This window comes from Anopheles cruzii, chromosome 3 (assembly GCF_943734635.1).
Source record: "Anopheles cruzii chromosome 3, idAnoCruzAS_RS32_06, whole genome shotgun sequence".
NCBI classification, from domain to species: Eukaryota; Metazoa; Arthropoda; class Insecta; order Diptera; family Culicidae; genus Anopheles; species Anopheles cruzii.
The window spans coordinates 1,820,880-1,833,831 of NC_069145.1; the positions used below are offsets into that span (position 1 = coordinate 1,820,880).

General features: G+C 52.8%; 5 protein-coding genes across 5 annotated transcripts; 4 read left to right on the plus strand and 1 right to left on the minus strand.

Moving 5' to 3' along the window:
• Positions 1-217: 217 nt before the first annotated feature.
• Positions 218-1,415, plus strand: LOC128274628 (rhodopsin-like). The gene is made up of 2 exons (XM_053012880.1): positions 218-940; positions 1,008-1,415. The coding sequence occupies exons 1-2, from the start codon at positions 218-220 to the stop codon at positions 1,413-1,415; spliced, it is 1,131 nt and encodes a 376-aa protein (XP_052868840.1).
• A 1,190-nt stretch (positions 1,416-2,605) lies between these two features.
• LOC128272438 (rhodopsin-like) lies at positions 2,606-3,800 on the plus strand. The gene is made up of 2 exons (XM_053010248.1): positions 2,606-3,319; positions 3,393-3,800. Exons 1-2 carry the CDS (start codon positions 2,606-2,608, stop codon positions 3,798-3,800), a joined length of 1,122 nt encoding a protein of 373 aa, XP_052866208.1.
• Positions 3,801-4,947: 1,147 nt separating this feature from the next.
• On the plus strand, positions 4,948-8,201 carry LOC128272814 (proton myo-inositol cotransporter-like). Its single transcript, XM_053010694.1, has 4 exons — positions 4,948-5,598; positions 5,675-6,070; positions 6,143-6,334; positions 6,414-8,201. Exons 1-4 carry the CDS (start codon positions 5,272-5,274, stop codon positions 8,199-8,201), a joined length of 2,703 nt encoding a protein of 900 aa, XP_052866654.1. The 5' UTR covers positions 4,948-5,271.
• Positions 8,202-8,282: 81 nt separating this feature from the next.
• On the minus strand, positions 8,283-10,820 carry LOC128273140 (GATOR complex protein WDR24). Its single transcript, XM_053011060.1, has 2 exons — positions 10,692-10,820; positions 8,283-10,631 (listed from the first exon to the last, which is right to left on the minus strand). The coding sequence occupies exons 1-2, from the start codon at positions 10,795-10,797 to the stop codon at positions 8,290-8,292; spliced, it is 2,448 nt and encodes an 815-aa protein (XP_052867020.1). The 5' UTR covers positions 10,798-10,820; the 3' UTR covers positions 8,283-8,289.
• Positions 10,821-11,226: 406 nt separating this feature from the next.
• LOC128274637 (uncharacterized) lies at positions 11,227-12,750 on the plus strand. Its single transcript, XM_053012896.1, has 3 exons — positions 11,227-11,505; positions 11,565-11,870; positions 11,929-12,750. Exons 1-3 carry the CDS (start codon positions 11,227-11,229, stop codon positions 12,748-12,750), a joined length of 1,407 nt encoding a protein of 468 aa, XP_052868856.1.
• The last annotated feature ends 202 nt before the right edge of the window (positions 12,751-12,952 follow it).

Sequence of the window (12,952 nt, forward strand, 5' to 3'; positions counted from 1 at the left end):
ATCATAGAATCTGCCGTTTTTCATTGAAATAATCCAATTACTGCGGATCTTCTGAATGAATTGAACTCGTATAAATACTCGATAAAATATCCGTTCCGATCCAGTTAGACGGACGGTGCCTCTAAAATCGTTCACAACCAGTTCGTAATAGTAAAGTACCAAACTCCACCCAACAAAGTGGCAACAAACTTCACCAAAAGCAGTGGTTCGTCGGGCAATGGCAACTTTTGTCACTGGGCCTCATATTCCACAGCCCTTACCCTGGACAGTTGCCGTAGACAACTTGACGATGGTTGATAAAGTGCCGCCCGAAATGTTACACCTCGTCGATACGTACTGGCACCAGTTTCCACCATTGGACACGAAATGGCATACAGCGTTGGCCTCTACTATGGGTCTTTTGGCGTTCATTGCCATCGTGGGCAATAGCTGCGTGATCCTCGTATTCTCCACCACCAAAAGTCTACGCACGCCCTCCAACCTAATGGTGATCAATCTGTCGTTTGCCGATTTCATGATGATGTTCACGATGGCTCCGCCGGTCATCGTCAATTCGTACTACGGGACGTGGATATTCGGTGCCCTGTGGTGTGAAGTGTACGGAATGCTCGGATCATTGTCCGGGTGCGTTTCCATCTGGAGCATGACCATGATCGCGTACGAACGCTACAACGTCATCGTCAACGGTCTATCGGCCAAACCACTCACCTACCAAGGATCTGTGGGGCGGATTCTTTTAGTATGGGCCAATTCATTGGTGTGGACTTTAGCCCCACTGTTCGGATGGAATCGGTATGTTCCGGAAGGAAATATGAGCGCCTGTGGGACGGACTATCTTTCGAAGGATTGGATCAGTGTTTCCTACATCTACGCATACTCGGCCTTCGTTTACTGGCTACCGTTGTTTCTTATCATCTACTACTACACTTACATTTTGAAGGTAAACCAGAGAGTCCTAGTGCCTTTTTTTCGTGTCCTTCGCGTGTGCTTAACTTTTCCTGTTTCAGGTTGTATCCGAACACGAAAGAATCATGCGAGAGCAGGCGAGAAAAATGAACGTTGTGTCCCTTCGCTCGGCGGACCATTCTGGGGGGCGGAATGCAGAAATCCAGCTGGCGAAAATCGCACTCGTTACCATTTCGCTGTGGTTTATGGCCTGGACCCCATACCTGGTAATTAACTACGTAGGTATCTTTGGCACCGGGTCCATAAGCCCTCTTCAAACGACCTGGGGATCGCTGTTCGCCAAAGCTAACGCCGTCTACAACCCGATCGTGTACGGCATCAGCCATCCGAAATATAAGGCAGCTCTTCGGCAACGTTTTCCGTGGTTGACCTACCGCAAGGATAAAATGGACCAAACGTCGATTGTTTCAAACGCTACGGCTATTGATCAGTGCGAAACACGAACCTAAAGCATTACATAAAGCGGACACGGTGGTGCAGTTCATTGGACGGAAGTTTTAAAACGCTAAACTATTTCAACTTTGGACTGGAATTTGTTGGCTTCATACATTCAGTATTTCAACAGCTAAATCACTAACAAACCGTATAATAATCTCAATATTGATTACTTATTCAAGCTTTTGTTAATTTCGACGCTTCGAACTTTTATAAATACGACAAAAATGAGGGAAAGAAAATAAATTCATCGTTGATAAAATCCCCGAAACCCGCGATTGAACCTTGTTGACAGCAACAGCGTTACCAACTAACCTGGGAACCTTTTTCTGATGGACATTAATAAGGGAACCCGCAAACCGCTTCCTTTTAGTTCCCACCCTATACCAAGGTCTGTACCCTAGGGACGGAAGGACACGGGGGCCGGTTGATTCGGTAACAATCTGTATTCCCTCGCGAAATAACTTTATTTTTTTATTTTTGGGTAAGCCCCTCACAGTTCTGGAATTTATACACGTGCTACCCACCATTGTATCCAATAAATTACAATAATTTGCTATAAAATGAAACATTCAATTGTAGCGGAATAGTACTAAACTCGCGTAAAGATATCATTAAACATCCTTTCAGTGAATGATTTTTTATTTCCTCCAATCCATAGCCAATCCATCCATCAATTCCATAGCTGATTTCCATTGCTTCCAAAAATAAAGTTGTGAAAGAATGATTAAATGACCTCAACAAGGACTTAATTTGATTTTACTCCAGCTTACAACCACGATGGAGCGCCACTGTTGTCAGGTACGGTGCGTGTGCCCTTGCGCCGCAGAGCAGGAACAAAAAAGCCCAAAACGACACACGAATTATTACGTTAAGGATTAGCGATTCCGAAATTATGAATACCAGGACACCGCAGGGCCGCGGCTAATCGAATTAGTGCCATATTTGGGAGCCGAACTATAAAAGACCGGCCCCGATGGTACGAAGGACGAGTTGTTTCTTGGTACAACACCGGTGATCATTCCAAGTAGAGTTCCACAGTAGCTACAGTGAGCCTGGAGTAGTTCGCCATCAAACGCGATTTTCTTCAGCTTGACCTTAGAGTGTGAACAGTGCCCGTGGCTCCCACCACAGAATCGTCTGAAAGCATCAGAAAGCAGCTCGTTACTGTTGTGTGCGAAACTGTCTACGGCAACGACTCAGGATGGCAGCGTACGCCGAGCCCCATTTCAGCGCCTGGACCCAGACGGTCGTCAGCAACATCACGGTGGTTGACAAGGTACCGCCGGAGATGCTCCACATGGTGGACGCTCACTGGTACCAGTTTCCGCCGATGAACCCGCTGTGGCATTCGATCCTGGGGTTCGTCATCTTTATCCTCGGAGTCGTTTCGCTCATCGGCAACGGTTGCGTGATGTACATTTTCACCAATACCAAGTCACTCCGTACCCCGTCCAACTTGCTGGTGGTCAATTTGGCCTTCTCTGATTTCCTGATGATGTTCACCATGGCCCCGCCGATGGTGATCAACTGCTGGTACGAGACCTGGGTGCTCGGCCCGTTCGCTTGCGAGCTGTACGGCATGTTTGGATCACTGTTCGGTTGTGCCTCAATCTGGACCATGACCATGATTGCGTTTGACCGTTACAACGTCATCGTGAAAGGTCTCTCGGCCAAGCCAATGGGCAACAACGGTGCCCTGCTGCGTATTCTGGGCATCTGGGCGTTCGCCCTGCCCTGGACCTTGGCCCCTCTCTTCGGATGGAACCGATACGTGCCGGAGGGCAACATGAGCTCCTGCGGAACCGACTACTTGACGCAGGACTTCTTCAGCCGATCATACATTCTGGTCTACTCTTTCTTCGTGTACTACCTGCCGCTGTTCAGCATCATCTACTCGTACATTTTCATCATTCAGGTAAGGTCCCGCGGCCACGGCCAAACAAAATCAGTTTCTAACTTGCCGGCGTTCCGTTTGTCCCTTGTCCCAGGCTGTCTCTGCTCACGAGAAGAACATGCGAGAACAGGCCAAGAAGATGAACGTGGCCTCGCTGCGTTCGCAGGAGGCTCAGAACACCAGCACCGAGATGAAGCTGGCCAAGGTCGCCCTGGTTACCATTTCACTGTGGTTCATGGCCTGGACCCCGTACCTGGTCATTAACTATACCGGAATCTTCAAGGCGGCACCAATCAGCCCGCTGGCCACCATCTGGGGATCACTGTTCGCGAAGGCGAACGCCGTCTATAACCCGATCGTGTACGGTATCAGCCATCCGAGGTACCGAGCGGCGCTGTACCAGAAGTTCCCGTCCCTCTCGTGCCAGGATGCCCCGGCTGACGATGGACAGTCGATGGTATCGGCCACCACCGGTTGCACGGAGGAGAAGGTTGCTGCCTAAATCGGGCGACTCGCAGATAATGAATTGGCCTTGCACGGAACTACGGACCTCACGCTGCGTTGACAGTAAACGTTGAAGTTTGTATTTTCTTTTTTGAATGCAAATTTTATTTAATGAATAAAAACTTCAGAATTAATTGGCGATGTTGCGTTCTGTTTCAATGGCACAATTGGCGCGAACCAGCGAAACCCGGATAAAACCCTACGAAATTCCCGCCCCGGCCAGGGGAACAACTGGATCACCATTGAAGGGGGGGGGGGAGGCAATAGAATATTCTAATGGCACTGCCCGATTCCGCTTCAATACAGTCAAACCAGCCTGCCGCGCGCGGGGAGAAATCCCCTGACGCGTTGATCGGTGGCGGCGGCCGATCGTCTCGCAATGCCGTACTTGCCGTAATTTGCGCGGGACAGTTGCCATCCGTTAACCCGTGAATGAAGTCGCGGTGCGCTGCGCGGCCGTCAGTAGATCAAATCGATTAGTGAAGGCCGCCGACTGACCGGGTTTATATTGTTTTTTCGCACCAAACATCGATTTGCGTGGAGGGGAATTTTTGGCGAAAACCGGCATAGCTTAGGAGGCTGGCCAACGGCAAGTAAAGTGTTAACTTACGCCACGCGAACTCAGGAGACCCCAAAACCACCCGCGGACGGAATGAGACTGAAAGACAAGTAAGTGACACATTTCGTTTTTTCGTTGCCGAAGCCGCCCCATTTTTACAGGCCACAAAATTGGATACTCCACAAACTGCACCGCGAGATCGATGGATTCAAATCCAGATCACCGGCAGCACCGACAAAAACAACAAATAATCGAAGGATTGACACCTTCCCATCCGAGCACCGCGCTCCGATCGATGCTAATCGACAGCGTACACACCGCAAGGGGCGGCCTCCCCGATTTTGATACCAGTGACGGCATTTTCCGATGCTTCTATTGGCCCCGGACCATCAACAAATCCGTGCTAATTGATTCGCAAAACTTCCGCAGCACGGACGATTGCCAAAAGCGATCACCGATCGCGACCGACGGTGATCGCAATTCGAAGCTGGCGATTCCACGCAGTATCGAGCAACGTTCCAAGCAGCAACCGTCGAACCATCGGCCATCGCCTGCCACCGGGTGCTGCCAGGCTCATCACCGAAGGCGGAAGGAGCGCAAGAAACGAAAGCCAAAGGTGGTGCTGAAAGGTGAAACGTTCGAAGATCCCGATCCGTACCAGTTGGCCGTACGCAAGACCAACTATGGCAAACGGAAGGAGAAACTAAAGTTTGTCGGTGAACAGTTCCACGATCCGGATCCGCTCGGGTTGGCCATACGCAAAACGAGCGCCACGAGCGCCACCAGCCGCTCCACGGTCAGCGATCGCGAAATTTTCTATCAGTACCGTGCCCAGCACGCCGAAACCCACCCGGGTACCGTGTTCTTCGATTACGTAAAGTGTACCGCCGCCAGTTGCTACAGGGCCGCGATGTCCGATCCCGAGTGTGAGGATAAGCGGGGCAGTGTCGGATCCGAAGATCGGCTTAGCACTCGGAAGGCGGCACTAGCGCAAACGTTGGCGGTCGGTGTGAAGAATGTGCTGCTTCTCGGCTACGGCATGACGCTCGGCTTTCCGACCATAGTGATTCCGGCAATCCAGGGCGGTGACGGACGACAGCCGGCCCTCGAGAAGGATGTGATGTTGAGCAAGGAGCAAATTTCGTGGCTCAGCTCCATCAATTTGATCTGCGTCCCGCTGGGCAGTATTTTTTCGGGTGCGCTTGCTCAACCGATCGGCCGACGGCGGGCAATGCAGGTAAGGCGGCGTGTGACCGGGGCATCCTAACCGACATAATTCGAACCACGTGTCCACGTGTCTCGTTCGCTCCCAGTTGATCAACATTCCGATCTTTATCGCCTGGATGATGTTCCACTACGCGACCGACGTCTCCTTCCTGTACTGGGGGCTGGCGCTGGCCGGGCTCAGTGGTGGACTCGGTGAAGCGCCGGTGCTGACGTACGTGGCCGAAATTACCCAACCGCGCTACCGTGGCATGTTGGCGGCAACCGGATCGACGTGTGTTATATTGGGCGTACTGTTGGAGTTTTTGATGGGCAGCTTTCTGAAGTGGCGCACCGTGGCTTTGGTCAGTTCCGTGGTCCCGGTACTGGCTGCCCTGTTGCTCTTCCTCATACCGGAGAGTCCGGTGTGGTTGGCAAGCAAGGGACGGTTAGAGGAATCGAAAAAGGCCCTAGCGTGGCTGCGTGGTTGGGTGTCTCTGGAACAGGTAGGCGCAGGAGGCTGCAGGTCAACTGGCACGACCGAAGAAAACACGGGATTTTTCCGTTTCGTTTGGTAGGTTAGCGAAGAGTTCAAAGAGATTGAGCAACAGATGACGAAGGATGTGGAACTGCAGAAGGACTTCACGATCGTCGACAAGGCTCGGCTCTACACGCGGAGGGCCTTCCTGCAGCCGTTCGGGATCATTCTGCTGTGCTTTTTCATCGGACACTTTTCGGGCATGACCACGCTCCAAACGTATGCCGTTCAGGTATGTGACCTTAGCGACCGGCCGGCCGCTATCTGGCCCCACTCTAATCGGCCCCGGTGCTGTTGATCTATCGCATTAGATCTTTCACACGCTGAAAGCGCCGATCAACAAGTACTACGCGACGTGTCTGCTTGGGCTGACGGAGCTGATCGGGACGCTGTTTTGCGTGTTTCTGGTGCACCGTACCGGTAAGCGGCCCCTAGTGTTCCTCTCGACGATCGGATGTGCCGTGTGCTTCTTCGGAGCCGCCACCTATACCTACTTCCTGAACGACATTCCCGGTGCCGCCGTCCACAACGTCGTTGCGAACGTGTCCTCCATCAAGGCGGACATTACCGTGATACCGTTGCAGTCCCGAGAAGTTATTGCCGAGCTGTCCAACAGTTCGGTGTTGCCGTTGCTGAACGTAACGCACCTGGAAACGCAGCTTAACGAAACCGCAACAATGGTTCGGCCTAACCGCAGCGACTCGACGGCCGCGGACGGCATTGTTTATTCGGCACAAAGCTTTACGAATTACTACGTTAACGATAGCCTGAATGAGCCGATCAACATAACGATCAGCTACGGCGAGTACGTTAAATCGGCCATCCCGGACCAGGTGTTTGTTCCGCTGCCGCACGTCAACAAAAATCGGTACGTCTGGGTGCCACTAACGCTCCTGCTGGGCAGTGCCTTCCTGACGCACATCGGTATCCGACTAGTTCCGTGGATCCTGATCGGAGAAATGTTTGCCCCGAACGTACGCGCCGGTGGCTCCGGACTGGCCGGTGGAATTGCGTACATTTTTGGCTTTCTGGCCAACAAAAGTTTCCTGTCCATGCTGGCCACCTTCACGCTGCCCGGCACGTTCTGGATCTACTCCCTAGTGACACTGGTTGGCGCAGCGATCCTCTACAAGGTGCTGCCGGAGACGGAAGGCAAATCACTGCAGGAAATCGAAACGTATTTCATCTCACCGACCCAGCACGGGGCAGCCAACACGTCGGTCGCACCCCAACCGGGGCCAAAGCTGTCCGATGCCAGCATTCAACTGCAGCCACTTCCACCACCGATTCCTCCCAAACCGTACCCGTTGAAAGACGACGTAGATCGAGCCCGCCGGATATCGTCGGTACCGCGCCAACTGTCACAGCTTTCGCGCAACACCACAGTGTCGGACTTTTCCGTGGCCTCACCGACCGTGCCCTCGTCGCCCGAACTGAGCCGTTCGTCGTCGCGTACCTCCTACGATCTGGAGGATGCCCACGATCGGCCGAACCGGACCGTGAATGCGCACGCACTGTTTAGAAAACTATCGGAATCAGCGCTCCCCAGTCAGCAGCAGCCGACCGTTGGGCTGCCGACACCGCCCCGACAGCGGTCAAAGCGCCACACCGGGAACAACCGTTGCGTCGAGCGCAATCATTCGGTGGGCTCGAAACCGGTTTTCAAAACCGGGCTGCCCAACGTCGAGCGGGCACTGCCTCCGCACAAAACCCAACCAATGACGCGTCCGGTGCGTGCACGTGGCAAACGGCCGCCACCCTCCCGTACGTTCGACGTCCAGTCTTGGGATGGCAATAAAAAGTTTGAGGAGTTTCTACGACATCATCAGGACACACGGACGGCGGTGGGGCCGGAAACGGCTCGAGAGGTGCGCCCCATAAGGCACGTGACCAGTGCGCACGATCTGAAAGCGTGCGACGGTGGAACTGGCGCCGGCAGCATGCTGAAGGAGCGTAAGATCTTCAACAGCTCCACCAAACTGACGCCGGCCATAGTAGTCAGCGATGAAGCGTGTCCGGGCGGCGGCGCACCAGAAGGTGGAACCAGAAATCCCGCCTTTCACCTGAGTTCCAGTGATGATGAGTCAACGGATATGTGACGGTTCTTACCACACTAAATTCGGTTTTGAATAAAACTCGGATCAATAAAAAAAAACCTTACGACTTTGTGCATTTATTAAACCGATCTCATTCGTATTCGCACAAGTGGCCACACTTGGGACACTTGGGGTTGTTGGCGAACCAGTGTTTCAGGTGTTCAAGGTGGCCACCGTGTGAACACCCCTGGCACCAAGCGTACAGCCCCCGGACGACGCCATTGCACACGCTGCACTTGGAGCTTTGGGCCGATTTGCAGCGCGAACAGTACCATCCGACGGTGTTCAGTAATTGCTTCGAGCACTGGCCGCAGCTAGTGTACATGGTGGTCGACTGCTGGTTCAACTCGGCCACCGACCGTATCCAGCTCTTGTTGATGACCTGCGTCGCCTCGTTCCACAGCTGATGTCGGTGCAGCAGCTCAATGTACGACAGCAGCCAGTTCTCCTGGACCGTTTCGTCGATCTGCAGACTGTGGCCCCGTTCCCCGAGGGCCATCAGTATGCAGGAGGACGTCTGCACGTCACCGACCTCCGTCTGGAGCGACAAACAGTCCGCCAGCACCTGGTGCGGCTGCCAGATGGGCGGCGTAGGATTGTGGTCCGATATCTTCAGGAAGCTCGGGGCCGGGTTCGGCGGAGGAGACGTTTCCTGTGATTTTTGCGCCGCCGCCGCCGCCAAATGTTTGTTGCGGTGTTGCGTCGGGTGCAGCTCGTGTGCGTTCATCAGATTCGACGACGGAAACGTGTACTCCTTCACCATATCGTGCGGTCCCATGTACAGAAACCCGTTCCGGAACCCTTTGATGCAGTCCACCGAATCGAACGTTAGTTCCGTCTCACCGAACACGAACTCGCACCGCTCGTGCTCCACGTCCACCAACAGTAACTGGCCCAGGCCCGGCGGTTCGTTGGCATTTTTGGTATTGCTTGCAAATTCCACAAAATCGTCCGCATTTCCGTTACTCGCAGTGCTGCTAATGGGCCCCAGGTTGGGGTTGCTGCCACTACCGATGGCCCGCTCCTCGCTACGCCCGCTGCTGGACTGGTTGGAGATCTGGGCCATCAGCCGACCACCGGTGTGCTGGCTGGAGTTCGAGTTGCGCTGTTCCAGCTTCGTGCTCGCGATCGAACTGTACGCGTACAGTTGGCTAATAAAGTTCCACAGAAAGCTAACGTTCGATTTGCCGTACTTTTTCGCCACGGCCGCATTGTGGCCGCAGATCTCCGCCAGCGAGGGCCCCGACAGAACGTACTCCTTGGCGCAGCCCTTCAGGGCCAGATAGTCCTTCAGCAGGGACGTCTTCGTTACATCCTTCGAGCCGGTGCCGATGGTTTTGGTCAAAAAGTTCGACAGATTCGATTTGGCCAGATGGAACTGGTCGGCCGAGGGAGGCGTTTTCTGGCGCGATCCCAGCAACCCACTGCCTTGGCTGAGCAGCCCCGTCGAAACGGGCGGTGGCGGAGGCGGCGCGATCACCTTCATCTCGTACGCGTACAGCAGATCGCCCTTGTAGTTGAAGGTGGCCCCCTGCGGGTTCGCTTTCAGTGCCGGCCGCATAGCGTCCTTGAAGACGTGCTTGAAGATGGTCGAATCCTTGCTCGTCGATAGCAGCACGTGCCGATCGTTGCCTTTGAACGCGATGCCCGTCGTCACGTTCGAGTGCTCGTTGAACGAGGCGTACGGAATGTAGGGTCGCCGCAGGTCCCAGATGTAGATGCTGTTGTCCACCACGAGCGCACAGCTGGCAATGTGGTACATTTTGTCGGGCCTCCAGCGTACCCGCCCAACGACCGCGATCGTGTGTATCGTGTACTCGAGCGATACGTTTTTAGTGCTTTCCAGCGACGAGTTCTTGGGGCTCGTGTTCCACACCTTTATCTGCCGATCCCTGCTGCCCGTTGCCAACCACGGTTGGATGGGGTGCCAATCGCAGGTGTAGATGGGGCCACTGTGCGCCGTGAACTGTGTGGTACAACGATCGTTTCGCCGAATGTCCCACAGCTGGACGGTCCCGTTTTCCGACACGGCCGCAAACGTGTTGGGCGCGTGGGGACTGAACTTTACATCGCGCACGCTCTCCGATTTGCTAAAGTACGTATTGACCGCGATCTTGTCCGTGCGCAGATCGAAACACTTGATCGTGCCGTCCTGCGAGCCCGAGATCAGCAGGTTCGCCTCCGTGCCGTGGAACGCGACCGAATGGGCCGTCCGCTCGTGCTCGTTGTACACCAGCGATTGCTTTTGCCGGCCAAACTTTGAGAGATCCCACACGGACACCACACCGTTCGTGGCCGCCGTCGCCAGGATGTTGGAATCCAGCGCACTCCACGCCACGTCGTTCGACGAGTAGCTAAGGTTTTGGTTCTTTCCACCCCGCATGTTACACACCTCCGTGAATCCATCGTTTTCGATCGAAAATACCTTCAGCACTGGAAAGAGTCGGCGCGAATTAGTAGGGCTATCAGTGGATGGAGCAGTCGGCTACCTACAGCTTCTTCCGGCAACGGCGATCTGTGTGTACTCTCGGTTCAATGCTAACGCATTGGCGTGACCGTCCTGGCAAATGCGAATAGAGCAGGTTTTAACGTCGCCCATCCTTGCTAGATAAGAGAAACCAGCTTCCTAGCACCACAGGAACTCCGTAATCCGTAATGTTTTTGTTTATCCGCTGCTGTTGACAAGATAACAAACCCCGGTGAAAATACTACATACCACTTTCTGCATTCACATCCTTTTTATTTCTGTGTGTTGCTCACTTCAACCGATCCCTTTGATATTGAAATGTTACTTTTATATGGTAAATTAAGCGCTTCGTTGATGTATTGTTTTTGTTTCCTTTTTTCAACCATAGAATAAATATAATTAAGTAGCAGTCGCTAGCGTTGATGTTGTGTAGAATTTTCATCGGATCTGACATCAAACGTCAGTTGTGCAAATTGCGGGATTTAAGGAAACAATAGAAAATCTAAAGCCAGCCATCTAAACTACAAATCAGTGATCCTTTTTCCTCGTGCAATGTTCAAAATGTCCGATCAGAATCGTGATCGTGTATTAGCTCAGGAACTGTGGGAGATAAGTTCCGACGAAGAGGATGTTTTTATCGTCGATTCCGTGGAGCGTGATCATCAGTTGGCAGTCAAGTTACAAGCAAAATATGATACGATCGAGTTGCTTTCGGATAGCGGCGGTGATCTTAGTGTGCTGGCCGAAACAACGACGGAGAATGAGGTGGAAGTCGTGAAACCGGAGGTCAAAGACGAAGACGATGATTCGATTGCGGAATGCAAGGTGTTTCGGGCAGAGGTAAGCTCTACTCATTTCGGGTTTGGCCACCGGTATTAATTGGGTTCTCCTTCTTTTAGCCCGCAGATCTGAATAGCCGTGAATATTTCATAGAAGAACTGCAAACCTGGGTAGATCCCGAGTACAACTTTGAGTGGCAATTTATCGAGGTCCTGCCCGACATTCGGTCCCTGTTTGATAAGCTGGATACACTTTACTTTCAATCGCGCTTCAAAGCGAAACGGTTCAATGTTGTTTGGTCCACCACGATGGGTACGGTGACCACCAATCGAAACTTTAACGCTGATGATGGCCGATATACGATTGCATTGAATGCTGCGTTGCTAATACTGCGACCCCGGATAGAGATAATCAGCATCATTCTGGTAAGAACGTGTGCGGCTCGTATTGATTTGAATGATTGATTTGAAACCCTATTTGCAGCACGAGATGATTCACGCGTACCTTAAGGTAGAGAAGGTGAAGGAACCAAACGGAGGACATCGGGACAATTTTCGTAAAATGATGACATTCCTTAATAGTATGCTACAAACTAACGTTTCATTCAGCCACAAGCTAAACAACACCAGTATGCTCTGCCGGACCCAGTGGTACCGGTGCACGGGCATTTGCCACAACTACAAACCATTCCACGGTATCGTACGATCGGTCGAAGGGCCGCCCGGGTTGCACAACGAGTGGTGGAAAAAGCACGCCGATTGTTGTGGGGGGACGTATTACAAAATTTACGAAATGAGCCGATTAGTCGCTGGAGAAGTTTCAACCCGGTACGCGGTGAACGTAAGGTACATGTTGCCGAAGCGTGACAACATTCGTGGACGCCACAAAACGAAGCTGCCCGTCAGCGAATCGGTCGATCTGACCAGCGGAACGCCAAGGGTTATATCCAGTTCCAGTTCCGAGATAATTACCGTCGATACAGAGGAACCCGCCGCGGGTACGTCGTACAGTTGTGAGGCGGCCGAACGATTCATAGCGCACTTTACTCGCACGATCGCCCTTTCACGGGACAGCCTCGAAATGCAGTGCCCCATCTGCCAGGAACGTGTAAAGCGAAAGCTGTTCAGTAACCATGTGGACGGATGTGAAGGTTTCGTTCAGATCGTTAGCTGGAAGCGCTCGAGCAGTGGCAAAATCGTACAAAATGGAATGCTGGAGCTCAAAGCAACACCAGGCCTGCACAGTCCAACCGGCGGCGGCCAACCATCGTGTAGTAGCTATGCCAAACGCCAACGCTTTGGCTGAATCTGAATTGTCATCTCTTTTGCGCCGATGGCGGACAAAATAAAAACAGTCGTCACGGAACCGGCATCAGCTGTGTTTTGTTTACAAACGAACGGCTGGAAGTGCCGGCAAAATCGGCAAAGGGGAAATGAGGTCATCAGCTGATCGCAAACGTAAACAACCGCCACCAGTGAGACCAATCGAACCCGTTTTCGATGTTCCT

Excerpts from the sequence above, each read along its gene's own strand:
- LOC128273140 (XM_053011060.1), bottom strand. The coding sequence starts at position 10,797 with ATGGGCGACGTTAAAACCTGCTCTATTCGCATTTGCCAGGACGGTCAC. Across the intron at positions 10,632-10,691 it reads CGCCGTTGCCGGAAGAAGCT|TGCTGAAGGTATTTTCGATC; the intron begins GTAGGTAGCCGA and ends GACTCTTTCCAG.
- LOC128272438 (XM_053010248.1), top strand. The coding sequence starts at position 2,606 with ATGGCAGCGTACGCCGAGCCCCATTTCAGCGCCTGGACCCAGACGGTC. Across the intron at positions 3,320-3,392 it reads CGTACATTTTCATCATTCAG|GCTGTCTCTGCTCACGAGAA; the intron begins GTAAGGTCCCGC and ends CCCTTGTCCCAG.
- LOC128274628 (XM_053012880.1), top strand. The coding sequence starts at position 218 with ATGGCAACTTTTGTCACTGGGCCTCATATTCCACAGCCCTTACCCTGG. Across the intron at positions 941-1,007 it reads ACTACACTTACATTTTGAAG|GTTGTATCCGAACACGAAAG; the intron begins GTAAACCAGAGA and ends TTCCTGTTTCAG.
- LOC128274637 (XM_053012896.1), top strand. The coding sequence starts at position 11,227 with ATGTCCGATCAGAATCGTGATCGTGTATTAGCTCAGGAACTGTGGGAG. Across the intron at positions 11,506-11,564 it reads GCAAGGTGTTTCGGGCAGAG|CCCGCAGATCTGAATAGCCG; the intron begins GTAAGCTCTACT and ends TCCTTCTTTTAG. Across the intron at positions 11,871-11,928 it reads AGATAATCAGCATCATTCTG|CACGAGATGATTCACGCGTA; the intron begins GTAAGAACGTGT and ends CCCTATTTGCAG.
- LOC128272814 (XM_053010694.1), top strand. The coding sequence starts at position 5,272 with ATGTCCGATCCCGAGTGTGAGGATAAGCGGGGCAGTGTCGGATCCGAA. Across the intron at positions 5,599-5,674 it reads GCCGACGGCGGGCAATGCAG|TTGATCAACATTCCGATCTT; the intron begins GTAAGGCGGCGT and ends GTTCGCTCCCAG. Across the intron at positions 6,071-6,142 it reads GTTGGGTGTCTCTGGAACAG|GTTAGCGAAGAGTTCAAAGA; the intron begins GTAGGCGCAGGA and ends TTCGTTTGGTAG.